The 21,798-nt window shown below is 45.0% G+C and overlaps 2 protein-coding genes across 6 annotated transcripts in view; both read left to right on the plus strand.

Annotated features, from left to right (window-relative positions):
* HOXA3 (homeobox A3) overlaps positions 1 to 21,798 on the plus strand; it is a 52,226-nt gene that overhangs the window by 15,210 nt on the left and 15,218 nt on the right. For 2 of the 5 annotated variants that reach the window (XM_081883395.1, XM_081883394.1), the window contains exons 2-3: positions 13,279 to 13,457; positions 18,326 to 18,407. The exons of 1 other annotated variant lie outside the window; for it this stretch is intronic. The gene's annotated coding sequence lies outside the window, so the exon portion shown is untranslated. Of the gene's footprint in view, positions 1 to 7,631; positions 7,740 to 13,278; positions 13,458 to 18,325; positions 18,408 to 20,400; positions 20,540 to 21,798 lie in introns of those variants that run through there. 2 more of the 5 variants (XM_081883396.1, XM_081883399.1) reach the window with 2 other exon arrangements.
* On the plus strand, positions 9,110 to 11,572 carry HOXA4 (homeobox A4). The gene is made up of 2 exons (XM_081883298.1): positions 9,110 to 9,903; positions 10,417 to 11,572. Exons 1-2 carry the CDS (start codon positions 9,207 to 9,209, stop codon positions 10,749 to 10,751), a joined length of 1,032 nt encoding a protein of 343 aa, XP_081739424.1. The 5' UTR covers positions 9,110 to 9,206; the 3' UTR covers positions 10,752 to 11,572.

Below are 21,798 nucleotides of genomic sequence, written 5' to 3' on the forward strand. Positions count from 1 at the left end.
CCTTTTAAAAAACAGCAACAGATTGTTATCAGCGTGTGGGGTTCTAGAATATGCTTTTCCACTCTTATATCGCTCTGGACATCAGAGGAAAAGACAGTGTTGTCAGAAGATATAATAGCGTAATATAACATAAGCCTGCCCTGTCCTAGTGGCTGTTTGGAAAGAGATATTCTGATGAAGGATATTTTTTCTTGTGTATAGGTGGGTAATATTAGAAGGTTGAGAAACTTGCAGCAGTAAGTGAATATATATCTTAACACTTCAAATATGTTTTATACATTTCCCTGGATACGCTAGCAATGCTGGGTGGAGAGGAGCAGTTTTTAATTATACATTTAGTCCAAGCCTATGTGGCAGAATTAATCACACAGAACCGAATGCTAATACTAGCTGGCATTTTTCATGGCGATTTACTTTCCTACACCTTAAATAGTTAGCAATGCGTATACACGTGTCTGAAAACATGACTAGACTTTTTTTTCAGTAGAAAAAATAAGGATTTAAATATAATGCATATCTGCTAAAGAGAAACAGATGGCTGAATTACAAATCCATAATCCAGTTAAGGGAAGGACCTGATTTTACACTTAAAAAAATAATAATTCAACGGGACTATTGTTGGACTCCTATAGTATTTACTGGGAAATTCGAGTCCAGGCTTTCAAGGGGATATTTCCTCAAGTAAAATATCACTGAAATCCAGGTGCTAATCTACTTCAATTTACATGAACTGAACTTTAGCCTCTGTTTCCTAGTGAAAAACAAGGTCCAGTTTAAGCTCATTCGGGGCTGGATGTGATCTCATCGTCTTGGATGAGACCATCTGAAGGTTGTGGTCATTCTGCTCCATACCTAGGCAGAAGAAAATCGTACTGAAGTCTGTTGGATTTACTTCAAAAGAGTTCAGGAATGGAGTAGGGAAATCCTGATGCCCTCTGATTTTGTAACTGGGGGGGGGGGGGAACAATTCATTGAGCTGAACGCTTAGTTAACTCTTACCGTGGCTACCTAGCGATCCAGCCTTCTGATTGCTAATTGACTGAATGGATACTAGCCAGTGAAACACATACAGCTTTGTGAACAATGTCATTTAGGCTGCAATCCTATACTCACTTCCCTGGGAGTGAATCCCATTGAACTCAACGAGACTTTCTTCTGAGTAGGCAAAATTCCCCACGCACAAAAAACGAAACAAAAAAAGCCAACCCCTAAACACAAGATGAATTCATTGAACATGCGAATAACTATGGGAATTGTCACTATTTAAAAATATTTCTAGTTTTCTGTCATGCCACCTTGAAACACTTTACCGAATAACCTAGGCAAAACACATCCACACGAAACTCCGGAATGTAAAGCCCATTTTAAAATAATATTGTATGTGTATTTAGTGCAAGTATATCTGATGGTGATGACTGTCGTATCACTGTTACTTTCTTTCTCTGACAACTGTATGGTTTATTTTACTTAAATTACCGCGAGCAATTCTGAACCTTAGAAGTACTTCGCTGGGCCAGATGTAAGCACCAGCGCCATTAAAGGTTAGACAAGGGTGTGTGTATACTGTATAGCAAGGGCGTCGGAAGACTTCACTTTCTTTAAAGCGTAAGATGGCTTTTCTAAGTCACATGATTCGATTGGTTTGCGCGTGCCCCTCACTACAAAGCACCATGGGAAAATTATTAGTGGCGTTATCTTAACGAATTAATTTCCTTGTCTTCAAAAGGGTGAAATTGCAAGTGTTTTCTACCTTATCTGTCCAGCTTTCAGCATTACATTCTAATATTGAGAACATAAGCACTTGGATTGCATCTTTCCTGTAGTCCCTATCTTTCTTCCCCTCTTTCATCTGATTTTCTGATCTGTATAATTCGGCCTCCGGGAGTTTTTTGTTCTTTCTATCCACTCTGATCACATAACCTCTATTTTTCGCAGGCTTTGTTTTCACGATTCTCCAAAATCCTAGTAGTTTCCCTGGCGGGTAGCGTTTCTCCGAAACAGCTCCTCCACAATCCCAGGGCTGTATGGTTTGCATATTGGACGCAAACAATGCACTGTGATCTCAGAGAGAAAGACACCATGTTTTCCAAAGGGCGTCTCATTCCTGGGAGCCTGTCGCCTTCTTTTCCTTCTCCACATAACCCTCTGAAATGGGCTTTTCAATAATAATATTTGTTATGAAGGTTATTGGGTAATTATTGCAGTTTTTGTGAAACAGTCCTTGCTCGAGGTGAAGTCTGTCTCTGGATAATAAATGGCAGCCCTCGCAGTTCATTGCCAGGTTAAGTAAATGCAGAAACTAAGATAAATCTGCACACTCCAGAACTCGCCAGCAGAGCTCGCTTTAGACCAAGTTCACAGTCAACTTGCTCTCTCCGTGGGCAAGGCTTCTCGACTCCGTTGGATCAGGGTCTTTATTAAATAAATAAGATGGCACAATGGCCAGCCTGGATAAATTGCCCGGTCACTGCGCCCCACTTCGCATCCAGAATTTACACATCTACCAATGGAAAGCGCATCGCTCCTTTCAGTATAATCTAGTTAATCTCCCACGCTGGTGTCTGGGCATTGCGTTTGATTTTAGAATTCGGTTTCAGTGATGGAAGCCGTTGAGGCTGTTCTTTTTTAAAAAACCCCCCAAACAAACAGCCATGCAGAAACTGCATTCCCTTAAAATCTTAGCGAAAAGGGAAACAGTCAAGACTTGATGGCAACAAACAAGAGAGCTGGAGATTCTTTTAAGGAGATAGGAGCTGCTCCGCTTTTGTATATCTCTGTGGTTAGGGCGTAACAACTCTAGGTCGAAAGTTGAGGGTCAAAAGTTTACGTTGTGCGCCACTCTTAGTCATGCGCCCAGACAGAGTTTGATGTCAATGTTATAGCCAAGATCTTGACTATCAACACAAAAGATAAAATAGCTTTGAGTTAGGCGTGTATCATAGTATGGACTCCAGGTGAACTCTAGTGGTTGAATGACCTCAATTACCGAGGAAAGGATAGAAAATCCCTCTTTTCAAAGAGTAATGCACGTTGTATTTCATCTTGAATTATCAACCACATTTCCCCCATTGAATATCGTTGGCTGGCAGATGCATCAGGTGAATGCGGGCGCACATTCCTCCCCCCCCCAACTGCGCATACACGCACCACCACCAATGCATTTTAAAGGTTCGTGCGAGTCCTATCAGAGTCCATCGGAAATTTCCATGGGATTTTAATAGTTCTGAATCTCAGCGAAGTGGACTCTTGTTCACAGAAGCGTACGCCATAGTACAATTGCCTGGCTTTTAAGTGCCACAATACTCTGTTGTTGTTTTTTTGTGTGTGTGTGTTGTTCGGCTTTGCTACAACAGACTAACACAGCTAGCCCTCTCAAAAAGGCTCAATGAGGTGCCAGTTGAGTTCTTAACTGCCCAGTGGGTACCAGAAGACTGCCCGCTGGGTGATAGCAATATTTGAGGAAACGAGTAGACTGAGATGACCATCTCACTGCCGCGGGAGCAGGAGTATAAAATACAAGCATGACAATACTGGAGAAGTCCAGATATGCTGTCTTTCTGAGTTAAGGAATGACCCTATGCAAACTGCATCCCCCCCTCATCCTTTAGGGTTATACGTTTAATAAGAAATATATAGCTTCACCCTTTTGGTCGCCTTATTTAGCCACAATGAAGCTTTATTTTTCCCTTCTTTTTTTCAAAGCATGTTTGTATCTGAATAACTATTTATTTCAAATAGGGAAGTGGGGATTATTTATTTAGCTATGAGTAGGATTGCTTCCTGAGATGGATTTTCCGTTTTCACTGTGTTGCCAGATGTTTTGCTTCTTTTGCGTATTTTTTTTTTAATCCGAGAAGGTGCGTTTTTCAGTCCTAAGAAATACAGAATATTTCCCACAGATCCAGTGAGTGGTTTATTACTAAGCAAATACATAGGAGAGATTGCTCCTTTCAGAGGTGTCGAAACAGAGATAACGTACAGGAGAAAGTAAGCAAGTTATTATTAGAAGACTTTATCAATGCTTTGAAAATACACAAAGAGCTAGGGAACACCTCCCCGTTCGACAAGAAATAGTTTTAATTATAAGGCTAGGACATTGGGCTTCCAGGAAATATATTTGCAATGTATTTTGGTTTTTCATCAGCGACCTTCTCTTGAAAATTATCTTGCAACGTCCCCCGTCCCCCGGTGTCTCCTATATGTGTTTTTGCACTGAAATTACCATTGTAAGGTGGGGGGGGGGATGCTATTCACAACACACTGCTAAAAACACGCCTCTCCTATTTCGGTTTTGCCCTTGAAATACTGCATTGCCTATTTGGAAATTTAATTATAGGAAGCATGAACATTGCAAGGCGGAATGTTTGCCTAAACGTCCCTTTTATATACAGAAGACCAGGGAGACTGTTTCGAAGACAACACTTCTTTGACTCCGCCTGTCCTGAAAAACTTGACTAAAAAAAAAAGAGAGGGAGGAAAAAAAAGAGAGAGAATAATATCTCTGTGGAAAGCAGCAAAGCGAAACCTGGCTTTCTTTCCCAAGGACTCCTAGTGCCAATTTATGTTGCTTCCATTTAAGGTGGAATTTGGGGCGTGGGGGTGGGAGTAGGGACAAGTTTTTTCAAATACAGAATATTTCCAGAAGGGCTTCAAACTGCATCTGGAAGAAGTATTGCCTTCTCAAGTCGGTTTCTATTCATTCCTTCATTTTTTTCAAAGGTAAAAATAAAAACGACACAGTGGGCTTTTGTTGCTTTGATCGGAGTCATACCCATATAGTCGGAGCGTCCTACCTCTAGCGCAGCACAGACACTGGTACTTGGTGCGTAACGTGACCTTTGAAAAGATTAGCCTTCTCAGCCTCAAATGTAGATACCAATCGCCCCATCTTCCCCTTCTTTAGAATTGTGCTTATTTACGACCAGCACCTCAAAGTCCAGTCGCCAAATACACACACACGTACACACACGAGTTAGATCCTTATAAATAAAATCACCAATATTTCGGAATGGTGGGGAAGGAGAACATCCCAACCTCTTGTCCCAAGAATGAACTCCATAGGAACTCCATCACACCATCCAGTTCCCTGGGAGGAGCTTTTGCTGATTCAAAGGAAGTTTAGGATAAACGCAGCCGCTGCATTATCACAACGTTTACATGTTTTCTCGCACGGCCGCCTTAAGATTCCTTCCCCATTTGCGAATAAGTGACCTGCCCAGAGCCTCCCTCTGCCCCTTGCTATTTTTTTTTAAAGACGCTCTTAAAGACCTCGGAAGGGGAAGAAAAAAAACCCCAAAGTCCAAGGCCGAGGTGAACTTCAGGTCAGCGCGTCTAACAAATATGAAAATGTCGCTTTGTGAAGGGCACGCCTTGTTATTTAACAAAGACTGTCAATGTGTAAGATTAATAAGAAACAAAATGCGCCCGGTGTCACTTTTCGGTCACTTTGAAACTTGGGGCAGGCTTGCATTCAAGAGTGAAAGCTGGGTTAAATATATTCAAAATGCCTCGAATCAAATTCAAGCCAGGCTGCCGGGTGTCGCTCTCCACCGCCACCCCGCCTCCCCGCCCCCGCCCGCGTCTCTATTGCTTGCTCGCTCCCTCTCTCCCTCCCAGGCGCGTGGGCAAGTTGGAAAGTTTAATTGCATAGATTATCTATAAAAGCGTAAGCTAAGATTGCGATTCGCGCGCGCACACATCAATATTTACACTCTGAACTTGCTAGTCGGGGTTGGCACTCTCCGCTTATCCATTTACTTGGTTTGCTCCAGTTCTGAGACCGGCTCCTGTTTCTTGGGAACCTCGGATTTTATCTTGCCATCAACTTTCATTTCGGTCAGTCTTCCACGTTCTTCACTGGTTAGCTGCTAAACTTCAGCCTCCCCTGATCTGCGATGATGATGAGGTCTTGGTGCTGAAATCCCCCTCACTGAAATGTGTGTGGTTTTAAAAAAAAGATAGGCGATGCTCTGAAGCAGTTTCAGGAGGCCAGGGTTCAGGGTTCGGTGTAGGTTCGTTCCGGGATTTGCTCCGCGGAGCCATAAATCTCTGGAGGGAGCGGGAGGGGAGGCTGAACGTGGAAACCGCCGCATATGAGATAACAACTTGGTGGTCTTGGCTGGGCTCTTGTTTATGATATGTAAACCGCAAAGACGAGGAACAGGCCCATCTCTGCAGCCTGATAGAATCCCATGGAGGTGGGGTGGGGTGGGGGGGGGGAGAGAAAGCCTGGCTGCTCCCGCAGCTGAGCAGTTTAGGTCACCTTGGAGATTTACAGCCCCAGCTCTAGAATCGTATTCATTGCTTGTTGCAACTGAGCAAAGGAGACACCCAGTGGAAAGCTGACCAGGGGGAAACAGACCAGGCTCTGAGATACAATCAGGAGAGCTAATATTAAACAGCCCCTGGGACGTTCTCCGAAGGTAATAATCAGCAGACAAAAAGAGAGAGAAGGTACCTGCTTTCCTTGTTTTGTTGTGGTTTCTTTTCTTTTCTGTTTTGTTTTGGGGGAAAAAACCTGCGGTTTTGACGCTTGGTGGTTTTCTGGTATTTACTATCGCCCTCAGATGCAAGGGCACCGCTTTATCTCAAGGGAAATTGATAGTGTTTATGTCAGAGGTGCATCTTGCAGTGTGTCTGTGCCAGAATCGCACTGTCCATTTCAGCGTGTGCGAGAAAAGGGGGAGGGGAAAGCGAAACAAAACCCTGCGCCTTTGCTTTGGCCGTTTAACACCAACCATGGGCTTAATTGCTGCTGTTTGTTAGTGGCGAAAGACCTCCCCAAAGGGGCAGCTTTGCATCCCGGTCTACTATTCCGTGAAACCATAAAACGGGACTGGAGCCGGTTGTCATTCCTACAAATGTCACAGGCGCGCAATCAGCGTTAAAAAGCCAAGTGTTGGATCCTGCTATTTGACTTCCGCATTGTCTGCGAGTGTTTTACGGCCTGCCACTCGCCAGTGGCATCATATTTGCTTCCACAGTGTATGGTGCATTCGAGAAAGCTTTGCATACATAGAATATCCACTGGAGACGTACAAGGTGTGGGGAGGGCTCTTGCCATTTCCAGGACGGAGGTATTTCCGATAGTATCTGGAAACCAGCACTTTTATTATTATTATTAATAGTATTATTACTATTATTGTTGTTATCGTGGAACAAGGTCTCAGCAGTTTAAGGGAGACGCACAGAGAAGAGGAAGGGAAATTCAACGAGAGCATAAAAACGGGACCTATTGAGCCCACTGACACACATTTATACACAAAGAATTGTAGCTGGTTAATCTAGATGCAATCGTCATCCACCTGAGCGCTATGAACGGTTGATACAACCGAAAAAGTCATCAGTCCACACTTCGAGTGAAATAATCACGATGAGAATGAACACTCCTATTCTATGGATCTTTTTCTTAAAACTAAACTGGTTCTTTGGGAAGAGGGCAGAGCAGCATTTTATCAAGTTCCAAATTCTTATTATTTTTAACTAATATTTATATTATATTAAATGGGTGTGTCCCTAAAGGCTCAAATATTAAAAAACGAAGGTGGGTCACTAGACCTACCAAGCGGTTGAATTAATATATACTATCATAAAGGCTAGTTTAACGTCCAGATTTCAATTACCCCCCCTTGGTCAGGCCATCGCCTCCTTTTCCTTCCTGTCTTGTAAACGGATCAATTTCCAGCAATCGTAACACAAGTCGTTAAGACTATTCACGACGCTCAACTGCAATGTTTACGGTACTTGTGAAAGATAACAGTGTATTCTGTTTTAAATAACCAATTCCTCTCCCTTTCTCGCTTTCTCAAATGGAAATACTGTTTCCTGGGCACTAGATAGCTTTATTTATTTATTTAGGCATGTGAATGGGCTTAATTCTTGATCTTAACTGCCTCTCTAGTCTGCTGGAGGTTTTGATTAAAATCTATTCACCTTTTTTAAAAAAAAGTTTTTTTATATTGGCCTCTCTATTTAATGATATGCCCCCGCAGCTCCAAATTTGCCACGGGGTGGAAGATTTAAAAAATAATTAAATTATCGTAAAAGAGCAACATTTAAAAGCCCCCGGGAGGTATCAGAGAGAAACAAATAGATAGTTGCAATTAGGTGGTCTCTGTTTTCATAGGATCGACTGGTCTCATTGATTACACTGCTACCGTCCAATCACTCATTGATGGCCCCGAAACCACGCGATCTCGGGTGCCCATTTATGTCTCGGGAGGACACTGCGTTTCCTTCGCTTTCCATGACTTGGTAAGGGCTGGAGATACAGAGAGCGAAACAGTACGCTGCGTTTGATGTTCGGTTTCAGATACATATACAATGCTGGCGCTCAGTCACTTTGCTCACACTGTTGCTACCCACGGCCTGGTGCTTGTGGTCAGAAATAGCACACATGCGCAAACTCCCAGCTTGTGTTCAGGAGGATATATTATTCCGGAATAAGGACTACCCTTGGTTCCCTCATCCTGATAGCACACAAGGACGTCTCCCGCGACATACACTTTTCGGCTGCCCCAGATCACTGCCTAAACCACCTTGACCTTAAGTAGCACATAGCTCTTTTAAGGGGTAACGACCGTGCGTGGTTAGTCTTGGGTGACCTAGCATGTCAAGCAAGGATCCCTGGCTGCTTTCACTGGGGAAACTCGCTCAAAGCAGCAGCCCCCTCGCCCACAGCTGCATGGCCCGGAGGCTTTCCTCTCGGCCTAATTCTCTAGTTAGGCCGCTTGCGCCGACTTCGGTTCTGACTGCCGCTGTCTGGAGCGCGCAGAAAGGAATCTCCAGCTTCTCCTTGCCTCTGCCGCGTGAAAGGCAAGACAGGCAGGCAGGGACTGTCCTGGGCTTGTCCACCAGCGTTTCATTTCCTGATCCGGGCTCTGCCAACCGCGTAGCAATTGGCCCTGCCGGTCAGGTGGTGGGGGTGGCACTGGTTTGTGTGTGTGTGTGTGTGTTTGCGCGCGCGTGTGTTCCAGGCTCTTGGGGTGGGAATTGGAAAGGAAGGGGGGAGCGGAGGCCCAAACTTTGGCAGCAGGCGCTTGACAACAGCAGCAAGGGGGGTTGGAGGAGGAGGAGGAGGGAGGGAGGGAAGGAAGGAAAGAGGGAGGGAGGGAAGGAAGGAAGAAGGGGGAGGAGGGGAGGGGCCTCCTCGAGCCCAGAAAAACGACAACGCGAGAAAAATTAGTATTTTTGCACTTCACAAATTAATGACCATGAGTTCGTTTTTGATAAACTCCAACTACATCGAGCCCAAATTCCCTCCTTGCGAGGAATATTCGCAGCTCGGCGGCGGCGGCGGCGGCGGGAGCAGCTACCACCACCACCACCAGAACCAGCCCCACCATCAGCAGCCCCATCACCACCACCCTCAGCCGCAGCAGCACCTGCGCCAACAGCACCACCAGGCTCACCCCGGCCAGCCTCTCCCCGATTACTACCAGCGGCCGAGCAGGGAGCCCGGATACCAGCCGCCAGCGCCGCCGCCGCCTCCCCCGCCTCCTCCTCCCGAGGCGCTGTACCCCGCGCAGCCAGCCCACCACTACCCGGAGTCGCCTTATGGCTACAGCAGCCTCAGCGCCACTCCGGGCCAGGAGCAGCCGCCTCCCGGAGCCTCGCCGCCACCGCCTCCTCCGCCGCCCCTGCCTCCTCCTCCGCCACCCCCGCCACCGCCTGCTCCACAGACTCCCGCGCGGAAGGGCCACCATGCCCCGAGCCAGCCCTTGCTCCAAGGCCACGTCCCGCCACCGCCTCAGCCCCACCAGCGCCATTGCGAAGCAGCAGCGGCGGCGACAGCGCCCGGGGGAATCCCTGCCTGCCCGCTCTTGCCGGACAAGAGCCTGCCCGGCCTGAAAGGCAAGGAGCCGGTGGTGTACCCTTGGATGAAGAAGGTCCACGTTAACACGGGTGAGTTGACCACCTTCTTCCAAGGGGAGCCGGGTTGGCTTGTATGTGTTTGTGTGCGTGGCGAGGTGGAGGAGGCTGGGCTAGGCTGGACTCCGAGGTTGTGTGCATATACGTGTGTGTGTGTGTGTGCTGGCGCATTTCCTAATTTTAAAAAAGCGCGCACGCACACGTGAGAAGCCTTTTGTACTCGGGGCCCTTTATCAAGAGATTTACGAGACGCCAAACTGTTAGGGCAGTAATTATAGTCCCCATAAATTTAATCGCCCTGCCTGTGGCTCTGGGCCACGTCTCTTTGAAGCTTTTCTTGAACCCAAATGCCCGTCACCATTTTTTATGGCTCCCCAATTGTCTCCTATTGTCACGAGCCTGTGAACCATTTTCTTCCCCGCTTCTGTGGCTAATCTAAACCCAGTGTCGAGTTATTATATAATAATGATAATGTTCCGTTGCCTTCTTCTCCTTTGTGTCCGTGCGTGTGCGTGTGTGTGTGTGTGCGCGCCTGTGTACGCTCAGTCAACCCCAATTACACTGGAGGCGAGCCCAAAAGGTCTCGAACTGCCTACACCAGACAGCAAGTCCTGGAGCTGGAGAAGGAGTTCCATTTTAATCGCTACCTGACCAGGAGGCGACGCATCGAGATCGCGCACACGCTCTGCCTCTCCGAGCGCCAGGTCAAGATTTGGTTTCAGAACAGGAGGATGAAGTGGAAGAAGGACCACAAGCTGCCCAACACCAAGATGCGCTCCTCCAACCCCTCCAGTCTTAGCCAGCAAGCCAAAGCGTCCGCACAGCACCATCAGACACCACCGCCCAGGGGTAGGGCGACCCCAAACTCAGCAGCGCTCTGATGGCCCGACAGACGCAGGGACACCCTAACCCATCACACGTCCCGCTCCTGCCTGATTTAATTTGCCATAGGGACTATATTAAGGGGCATAAATGCAGAACAAGAACCAGTCACAGGGCACGTGTGTTTAAACCAAAAACCAAAACCAAACACCTTGGACAAAGTGTTCACCTTCTGTAAATATGACCTTTCCATTCCCACCATGTTTCGTTTTTTTAATTTATTTATGGAAATACGGTCCACCTGCAGCATCATTAAAGAGTTGAGGATGGATCCTGTACCTAAGAAGGACCCTTTGCAGATATGTTTTAAGGTGTCAACATATGTTAATCAGTGACTTTGTGACATGTGTGTGTAAATCATAGACTTTGTCTTATTTCGTGGAACATTCGTGGACTCTCAATTACAGACAGAAGCAAAGCCATCTTTTGACGTGGAAGTGTTTTGGAAGTTGGCGTGGGGACGATGCCCAGAGACCCCAGCACCCTCCAGCCCTTACCGACCAAGAAAGTATGTTTTCTGTGTAATAAGAACAAAAAAGTGTAGTCTCTGCTGTAGTCGTGATACATTATCCTCCCCCGACGGTGCATTTGTTACTTTTTTTATAAAAAAAGAAAGAAAAAGAAAAGTACACCAATATTGCTATAAAGGCTATTTCTGTCTTCGTGTCTTGCCATAGTCAAACGTCCGTGTACAGTTTGTGAAATCTATGTGTACACATTTGTGAATGTGTGATGTATATATAATGTCCAGTGCTGGTAATAAAATAAAATAAAACAAAACCACACCTCTCTGTACAAAAATAAAACTTAAGGCACTAGACACACCGTGAGAAGCGTGCATTTGCCTAGAATGTGACTTTGTTGACATAAACATGAAAACTCTCGAGGATGTCATGTGTACATGCTGTTCAACCCATTCCTTAGGAGAGGCCGAGTACCTGCATTATAGTCGAATTAGTTTTATTAAGGAGTAACGTTTCTCCTTCCCAAACACCCTAACCACTTTATGTGTCAGGAAGTCACATAGTTTTAGATGATGCTGGCTTCCACATAGGACCATAGACCAAAGCTCCTATGGAAACCAGAGAGTTAGGAGTAATTCCCATTGAAACAGGTTGCCGGGGGGTGTCGTTGAAGATGGGCTGAATAGGCTGCCATCCAAGTACCCAGTTTTAAGTGAGTTGTGGATCGTCCTGCGCAGCCTGCCCATTTCCCTAAGGAGGCGCTTCGGCTTAGCCACTCCTTCTACAGGATACAGTCCACTGTGTGTAGAACAAGAAAGGCGTCCATCCCCCCAAATTCTCATTCATGACATGTGTCCTCTGCCTACACCATTGGGGAAATATAGCTCTTTCCCGCCTTGCGTGAAGAGAAACGGGGCTAATCCAGTAGAATGAAGGGAATAATAGCAGTAAGAGTAACACTGCATTATCAATGCTTAAACATATTGCAGCATCAGTAGTGACCTCTTGGTTTATTCCAGCCGCAGCAACTTTCCACAGGGGGGAAGAGGGTCAAGTTGCAAAGGCCCACCGCTCTTTGGCAGGGGAACAAACCGGAAGCATTAAAGCCACACACCCAAAACATTATAGTAAAGCCAGATGATGCCCTTGACATGGAGGTTCATGGGGGGGGTGTCTTCTAAACAGCTTAACCAACCCATGCAATAAGTACAGGTGAAAGTTTGCTAATTTAACTCTACACCCCCATTGATGTTTACTCCGAGGCAAGTCCCACTGTTGCACAGTGAGGCTTATTTCCAGGTAAGTGTGTCTAGAGTTGCACTCTTATAAGTAGCAATTCTTCAATCTCCTCCTGGAGAGTGGAATACAGTTCTGGGCCTTTTCTGATATCCAGAATCCGATGCTGGTTTATATTGGAGACTTAAATGGCTCATTGAGTCCAAAAGCATATAGACAGCTCAGACGGAACTGCCGTGGAAGCATAAGCAGATAGTTTAAATGTATCCTTCGTCCATTGGGCTGGGAAGGGTGACACCGCCATTTGAAAAGTTACGGTCTCACTTGCCGTGCAAAAGAGAAGTAAACATTGCTGTGAATGATCTGGAAGTGTGCGTCGAACTGAACCACCCCAAAGGACTTCCTTTCTTATTTACTATATCCTTGAAGTGCCCTGTCCCGCATGTTTGTTTGTTTGTTGTTAAGAAATAAAAGAGAATAGGCTGGAAAACAATATCGCCCCCCTCTCCTCCCTGTTAACATGGACCTCTTTTTGTCTAAAGTCTTTGTTTGGTCTGCCCTGGAGAATTCTCTTCTGCTAAATTCACTGACGCTCGAAAATCAAGAGGAGTGTCCCAAACTGTTAAATCAATGATTAGTATTGAAGTATGATTGCGGATCTTCCCTGACTTCCGTAGTCTTACGCTTGGAGCAACCCCTTTTCCCTCCCCCTCTTTCTCCATTGGGGGGGGGGGGAGAGCTAGAAATGAAATCACGCTGAAAATAGCAATTTTACTAGGAATCATTAATCACCTCCTACAATAAATACTTCTTTGTAATTCAACAGCGATTCTGAAAGGCATTCTCTTGGAAAAAGGTCTGAGAAGACACGAAGGATTTTCCTGGGGAAAATGGGTTCATGTAGAAAGACACAGTCGCTTGGCTGTGCCATGAAAATGTATACTTTCTGGGTGGAGAACCGAACGAAGACTGGAAAATGCACATGGCAGATCACCATCATTCAAGGTAATGTTTTTATTTGATTTTTGGGGTTGTTTTTTTTGTTTATGCCTTTCCCCTTGAAAACGCAGTGCGCTTCACTGTGATGTGTAGGTGTCGATTTATTTTATTTTTTTTAGCTTGGCTGCCATAATCGATGTAACAATAAGTTCGAAAACTACACCCGACCATTGTCCTGGTTTGTGCGAGGGCAATGGGGAGAGTTCACCGAAAGGACAAATTTTCTATCCCATTAATTGTTTTTTTAAGAGAAGCAGACTGACCCATCAAACCCTTGACCTTTAAAGGCAGGATTCTTTCTAGCTGCTGGACCTAAATCTGCTCCTCTTGCCCTGTTCCACACACACACACACACACACACACACACACACACACACACACACACTTATTGCATATTACAAAAGAAAGCTGCTCTGGATCCTAAAGGTGGAAGCGCCTTCATGTTTCAGACAGAGTATATGCAAATGCCAGTCCTTGAAACAGTCGGGCGTAAAGGTCTAAGCTCTAAGGGGTCCCAACCACAAACAAGCAAGGGAGGAGGGCTAGAATTGTGCTGCTTGCCTTTTCCTCCCACTCAGAGATGTGGCATGCACGGCGCAGGTTTGTTTGTTTCCGTTTTTATTTTATTGCTGCCTTTGGGATTCACCCATGGCCACTATCCAATGCTGAAGAGGGATTGCCACGTGGATTCCTGGAGAAGGGACTGGCCATTTTGGGTTGCAGCAGCTACAGGACGAGATGGGTTTGCGTATATAAGGGAACGAGAAGGGAGGAAGGCCCAGACTGGTGGAATTTGGCTGGTTTCCATCTCATGCTGTCTAGATTTTCCCCAGTTTTGTAAGCAGAAGGGTGTGTGTGTACGTGGTGCTGTGTAGGGTTAGAGGATTGCGAAGGACCGTTTCGTCTCTCTCTCTCTCCCCCCCCCGCCCGCCCCCAATACACACAACCCATCTTCAAACTTCAGGCTCATATTTGCTAACTTTGAGCGTGTGAAATGATCGCCGCAGGCCTCCAGACGATTCTACAAGCTCCAACACTCCTGGTCCAAGTCTTTCATGCCCAACAGAGGCTACAGAACTAGCTTGAAACTCTGCTCCCCTCCCCACTTTCCTTTTAAGAGAAGTGCCCCTCGGTTTGCTTAGCTTGTTCACTACAGAAATATACAGATCAATATCTTGGTGACACCATTTCACCGGGCAACCTCAGCGTGAACCGACCGGGAAGACCAATAAACAAGAACTTCGAGGTTTTGGATGTGATTTATAGTATGCGGAGAAGAGACATTAAAAAAAAAGACAGTCAGAAAGAGAAAGTTTCAGAAAGAGAAAGTAGTGTCTTTTCCCTACACTTCCATTACAAGAGAGACGGATGGACACCTAAGACAGAAGTGCTACTCTCCCCGCAGAGACAATCTCTGACGCGCAGGCTAGGCTAGGTTGAGAAGGAGGAGTAGGTGTGAAGATATTGTTCTTGCCCTGCTTTGAGGGAAATGTTAGCTTTGCAGTTCTGCTAATTGCCAGCTCCCTCCAGAGCAGTTTAATTTACTCACTCCTTTGGCCATGCTGCGGCCCAAGAGAATTAGGCCGCCAAGTTCTCTTAACTTCATACTTTGACCCCATTTGAGCTCATTGGTGCTTTTCCCTGTTTCATGAATAATAAGCAGTAGTCCCCCCCCCCCTGTTTTAAAGCACATATTACCCCCCTTCAATAATCCTGAAAGTTGTCGTTTACCCCTCCAGAAAACTACAGTTCTCAGCACCTTTGACAAATTATGGTTCCAAGGATTCTTGGGGGAAGCGGGGATGTGCTTTAATTATATGATGCTCAGGCAACTGTAAGTTAGGCGCGTTGAAATCTGGGTTGAATCCAACCTAAGGTACCTGCACTTGGATGCCATTGAAATCGATGCGACAAGTAAGACATTAAGCCTGCAAGTCTAACCCCACTTACCTGGAAGCCATCCTCCTTGCATGCAATGGGGCTTGCTTCTGAGTAGACGTGGCCAGGATTGCTCTGCTAATGCCTGAAACCAGTAGGCCCTAAGTGCAACTAGCTCGTTCTAGATTAAACCCATCGCGCCTTAAGTGCCCGCCAGTCCTCACTGCATCTCATCCAGTCGAGTTTCCGCCTGCCTCGCTTCCTTTCTGGAACTGGCCAAGGTGTGAAACACCTTTGTCTCCCAGGACTGGGTGGCAACACTCCTGCTGACCTCAGAAGAATCAAGTTGTCACCCCACTCGACCAGTTCAAAGGGAATATTGACTAAATAGGGTTATGGCCCACGCCGTGGCCGTTCTCTTAGCGACTCGCCTGCCTGACATCCCTATCGCCAGGACTTTTTATCAGGCGGTCCCTCTTGTGATGAAAGGCGTGGGTTCCAAATCATGTCTGCTGCCCCAACCTGCTGCCACTGACAATAAAAAGTCGAATTCAAATGACTGATTCGGGGGCTCGGCCGCTTCATTCTGCCTGGGCCTGACAAGCCCCGCGTTATTAATGCCCAAATGATCTCCCCAGAAACTGAAAAGCTGTCAAAAACCGGCGAGATGATGAGGCCTAAATAAGCAATAGAGAAGCACTGCGAGGGTAGATAAAGGTGTTGTGTCTGTTCTTCTCGGGTATTGAAATTTTAATCTGGCCGGGTTGGGGAGGGGAGGGATGGGGGTGAGAGAGAGAGAGAAAGGATGGGATGTCACGTGACATTAAATAATTAATGCAGATCTTCACGAATGGATCTGTGACGGTCAGTTCTCACTAGTAGGAGTGATTCTTTCCGAAGTGAAAGGGAACTTCCTCTTTGACTTTCTTTTTTTTTTAATATATAAAAACAAAAAAACCCCAAAAAGCATGCCTACCTGGTTTATCTTTTGCAAGGCTCCTTAAACTCCTTAAGCGAGCAATAAGGGGGATGAGGTCGGTAAGTATGCGCAGGCCGGTCGTGTGCCTGGATTGCCTTTCATTGTTTGCACTTGCCTTCCTTTTTGATTGGGGAGCCTTGACTTAAGCGACGGGGAGATTTACGAAATGTTCCATCTTTGTTGCGAAGCTGCCTTGTGGTCGCATTATGCCTTTTTGGTGATTAAACTTAAAGCGAGGCGAGGCGATTTGATAACGTTCGAGTACTAATTCACACACTGTGGAAAGTTGCCACAGTGCGGGAGTCCTGGCTTTTTTGTGTGTGTTTCCCCCCCAATTTGCCAGGCGTTCATAAATCACCGGCTCGCAGAGCAGGGCCAAGAAGGGAAACCGGAGAGGCGGCGGCGGCAGCAGCAGCAAGCATTGTGAGGAAGGGAATAGAGGCAGGCGAGGCGAGGGGGGGGGGGGGACGACGACAACAGAAGTCATGGACACATTTCTCTATGACTCATCATTAAGCAGCGCGATTTAGTACCCAGTTTAAAGCACCGCAATTAATAGCAGAGTTTTGTGATAAGGTTCCCCCCCCCCTTTAACTCATGGCGTTTTGTTAAGTGCTCCATTGCTACTTTCTAACTTTAAAGCTGCCTAAAGGAACAGCCCTCCCCCCCACCCCAAGAGGTCTCTAAAATATCATAACATGTAGTTTAATCGTCCCCAAATATACCACCAAAAGCTATTGAGTAGCACGATGCTGATTTAATAGTAAGCACATTAAGTGGTCCTGTATGCTACTGCTTTCGATTGTATTACAGTTTGCCACGCGATGGGCTGTTTAGGAAGTAGTTTGAACGTTAAACACCAAAGGAGTTTCCCAGAATAGAGAACTGGTAGGATAGAGAGTGAGCAAGAAATATTATTATACCCTTAAATACTCCTTGGTATAGAAGCAGCTGTTTGGCAAAATCCACGGGCAGTTCCAGAAATCGAAGCATCTTACTAATGTGGGAATGCAATAAAAACCCCAGTAAGCGATTTAGAGCTGCTCCTTTCTTTTGTCCTGCTAGATGCCTGCTTAGCACCAAATCTAAAATTATAATAGTCATTACCAAACGATCCAATTACCAAAAGCAAATTCTATCATGCCAAGTTCTCCCAAGATGAAATTTAAAACTTTTTTTCAAGCCTTCGATGACATTATTCCAAGAAACAACATTAAGCAATTATTAGCAGTCACTTTTGCTAGCCAGGCGAAGGAGAATCCAGCGGGACATTTAAAGGGGGGGTGGCCTGTCAGTGGATTGCGGAAAGCGGGGCGAACATCTCATTATTATTATAAATGATTAATAAATAAATATATTTAAATAAAATTATTATTGCTTTGAGAAAGTCAGTATCCTTATCTTCAGGCTACTTTTCTGCCAACGGACCAAAGAACAGCCATTTAAACCCACAACACACGTTTGTTTCCCCCGTTTCAACACTATTTTTATTGCTATTGTCCCTAGTCTGATTTTTAAGTCAATTGCAGCCAATGGGAGACAGTTCAGGGACGGCAGATCAGGCCCACAGATTCAAGTGTGCGCCTAGTTTGGACCGACGTGTGCCTTGCATTTAAAGGAGAGACTCACATTCTTATGCCATTAAACAGAGATGAACGTGGCCAGTTGTATTTAATGTCCTTACTTGATTAAATGATGCTAAACAAAGGCTTCCCAGAGGAATATGAAGCTTACATTTCATAAAAGAGGAATTATAAGATATTCACAGGGAGAATAGTTGTCTTCATAAGAAAGGAGCTTATCTTTCAATTTCATACACGATTGCAAAAGGCAATATTTTCACGTGTGTTTTTTTCTAAAAGAAAAAAATACGCAACTCAACAGCGTCCTTTTAATGATTATATACCCACCGAGGATCTGCTAAAACAACTCAGCAGCTGACCCACGTCTTGTCTCGAAAATAATGCTCATCCCCTATAGTTCTCTTATTTAGCTATTGCTTGTTCTTTATTTGCAGCACTCCGGTGCACCGGAAAATACGGTTTAAAGACACCTACAATCTGGAAACAATTCTGCCCGGTGGTTGGAAACGCGAGGAGGTAAGAGCCCTGTGGGTGGAAAGAGGGGGGAAAAAGAAATAGAAAGGAATCTGTTGTCCAATTGTTTAAAATAGTTTCATATTGCAGAGAAGAGGATTCGGTTTGCTAGCGCTTGTTACAAAGGTTACTGTGAGCTTCGGGTTTGATAAATAGCTAAATCGGTTGGAATTTTCTGCACTGCGCCAATTCATCTTTCGTCGTCGGTGAATGCACGTCTTGTCAAACAAAGAAATACATAGAGCCTAAGTAAGAGCAATTCTTTGAGAGCCATTCAGATCAGGGAGGGTTGCACACGGGCTGGAAAGAGCTAGAGAAGCCAATGAAGTCTTTAATGAAAATGCATTTTGCTTATAAAATCCAGCTCTCTCAGGATAGGTTCGTGATTCAGAGCAGCCCTGCATTTATGATAGCCTGCTTGTTGTTTGCTGTTCCGGATGGCTTTAGATTGTTTAGAACATGAGAACAAAAGTCACCTTTGCAACTTAGAATACCTGAGTATTCCCTATGTATAGCTATAGTAGTATAGCTACTACTAGGAATCAGTAATATCGTATCTGCTTTACCTGCTGTTGTAGTGAAATTTAAAATTTTCTCTAGGTGGCCTCGTTTACACCCAGCTGAAGGCAAACGAAATATATTCATTGGTGGCATCTATTCATTGAAAACTGCTCTTAATCCTGATAGAGGTGCCTTGCACTCTTCTCTCCTTTCAGTTCTTAAAATCGATGAAAACGCTTAAAACGCCACCATATGATTTTTTTTTATTAGCCAGCGTTAGAAGACCAAGGGATATGTAGAGCCGCTTGAATTTCCTGCTAGAATTACCTGCTTTTATGAGGCTGAAGTACAATTAGTTTAGTTTACTACCTTTTAAACGGCAGGCATAAATTACAAGCCTACAAAGGCTTGTTGTGTTGATTTAGCAGCTTGTTGAAATTCTCCCTGCTAAAAGGCGCTGCAAGTGCCCCTTCCTGAGCCATTTCAAGACAAAATGTTGATTTAAAACTATCAACATTCCAAGAAGGGGGGGAGGGCAAATTACTTTAAAATACAAAACACTTCCAAGTGTCTGAAATATAGCCTGACCGTATCCTCCCAGAAATAGCCTAGACTTTTCTAAGAATAGTATTCAATGCTTAAATATATATATTTTGCACTCGTCCCCATTTCTCTGATAAGGATGCATGAAATTTGGACAAACTTTAAAAGATAATAGATGTGATGCAGCGCAGCTGTCCTAGTAACTTAAACGAAAAAGATAAAATTATTTAAGGGGGACCCAAAAAACCCCAACACCCCCCCAAAAAACCTAGTGACATAAAAAACTCACACCAGGCTCTGATAATAACAGAGTCTCTATGAGAACGTCATTTCCTAGTTCTGATTACCTTGCTTTGCATTTTCAGACATAAACGTGACATAAACTATTCAGAGAAGTTCACTCGGTTTCTTCTCCGTGTACACAACATTTTAAGGTTAACGTTAATAATCAGCATTCGTTTTGAATGAGGCGTATTGCGGAACGTAACTTTAAACTAAGCCCAAAACTCAGTTCATCTAAAGCAAAAAGCACAAATCGTTTTATTTAATCTAAGCATGGATAGCGGAAGGGAAGTCCCACTTTCTTCGGAGGATTCTCTGCTCAGTATATTTACTTGGCAGAAAGTCCCACTGAAATCAATAGGACTTACCTCTGAGTAAATATGCTTAAGCCTTGCAGCTTTCAGATTCGTGGAGACTTTACAGCTTAGTTGCACTTGGATGCTAACCAATCATTTGAAAAACGACGTCCATTGATTTCAGCGCTCTCGCTCTCTCCCTCCAAGTAATTGTGTCTTGGATCTCGACCTCAGCTCTGCTCCGCGCCTTCTTTCTTCCGCATGCATTCCACTGCTATGTGTGCAGAAAGAGGCGGGGCAGCCTAGCCCTGTTCCCTAAAATGAAATGTAGCGTTTTTAGCTCTCCCAAAAGCCTTCAGATTTCCCAGTCCTCGAAGTAACAGATGAAGGCAACGGAGAACCTCCGCGAGGAAGGCGAAATGGGTGGCGAGGCTGCTGCCTTCCTGTCCATTCGCATTTGTATTTCTCAAAATTCAAGATCTCTGAAGTTCGACCAAAGTAAAAGAATTCCAGGTCAGCTTTTTGGTGGGTTTTTTTGTTTTGAAAAAGGAGAAATAATAAGCAGAGTTACCAGGACTCCAGTGAAGCAAGCTTGTCTCCTATAAAGCACAGCCTGAAGAATTAGCTCCTCATAAATCACCAAGAAGTTACTTTTCTTTAGGAGAAAAAAAACACCCCACATATTCACTATCCATGCAATACGCACCGGAGTTAATAGTTCAACGGCAGATTTCACATTAACTTGATCGTTAAAACTAATATAGACCTACATAGCAAAGGGCCCTTTCCTTTTTAAAAAATAAGGAAAGGAAAGGGAAAGGGTGTACTCATAGATGGCGTTAAGGCGTGTAAGTTATATCTGCACCCCACAGTTATGATTTATGGCTTTGTAGTTTCTATTTGGTAAAGTCATCTTTCTGCTTCTGACTCAAAGCAGTCGATAACGTTTTACTCGAGATTCAGGAAGATTTGCTGTGCTTCCCTCCCCCATCTGCTCCATTATCCATTAATTTTGGCTGCATTGTTGCTGAAGAACTTCTGAAGGCCTCTTTTGACTGCGCTGAAGGCACTTTAGTTTAAATGCCTAGGAATCCATCTCTTGGATAAGGGTGCTCCCTGTTTAAAGTTTAGCATTTGTCAGTGGAACTATTAGTGATGGTCGTGCCTATGACTATTCTACAAGTTTCCCTCGAATACTGTCCTCGCTTTCTTTTTTAAGGTTACTTGTGTCCTAAGCTCTGCCGGTTCTAGTCCTATCAAGCGGTGCGATTTGGTTCCATTAAAGGCTATGTTCCGGGAAGGAAAATGTATAAAGGTAGCTTCGAAGTAATATATCTTTGGGCATTCTGCCACTGAGTTCAGAGGGAAGAAAGAAAGAAAGTTGCTTTCAGAGGAATTCTGAGCTTATGAAAACTCTGAGCCTAGAGAGCTTCTGGGTGACAAGGGGAGCTTTTTGTGTGAGCGCAGAAATCCCCGCATTTCCACTTAACACGGTTGTGGAAGAAGATGAAGGTTACTAGTGTGGTTAAATCCACCAACCTCTTAAAAGTTAAGTTGCAGTCAAAGGAAGAGGACGGCTCATAATTTGATCAGAAGGCTGGCAGACGATACATTTCATCTGCTCACACATAGTAAATGGGGTTCTCTCCCCGCCCCGAGCCCTAATGCAAGTGATGAAAGAAATGGAATACAGTGAAACTTGCTTTAGAGTTGGTTGGAGGAACAGCTGAGAGGGATGTTACATAGGAAACCGGGCAAGAAATTCAGAACCA

The sequence above is a fragment of the Podarcis melisellensis genome (assembly GCF_964234715.1).
Source record: "Podarcis melisellensis genome assembly, chromosome: 12".
Taxonomy (NCBI): Eukaryota; Metazoa; Chordata; class Lepidosauria; order Squamata; family Lacertidae; genus Podarcis; species Podarcis melisellensis.

Bases quoted from the DNA above. Each gene is read 5' to 3' on its own strand.
- HOXA4 (XM_081883298.1), top strand. From the start codon at position 9,207: ATGACCATGAGTTCGTTTTTGATAAACTCCAACTACATCGAGCCCAAA. The intron at 9,904-10,416 runs GTGAGTTGACCA...GTGTACGCTCAG, and splicing joins GAAGGTCCACGTTAACACGG to TCAACCCCAATTACACTGGA.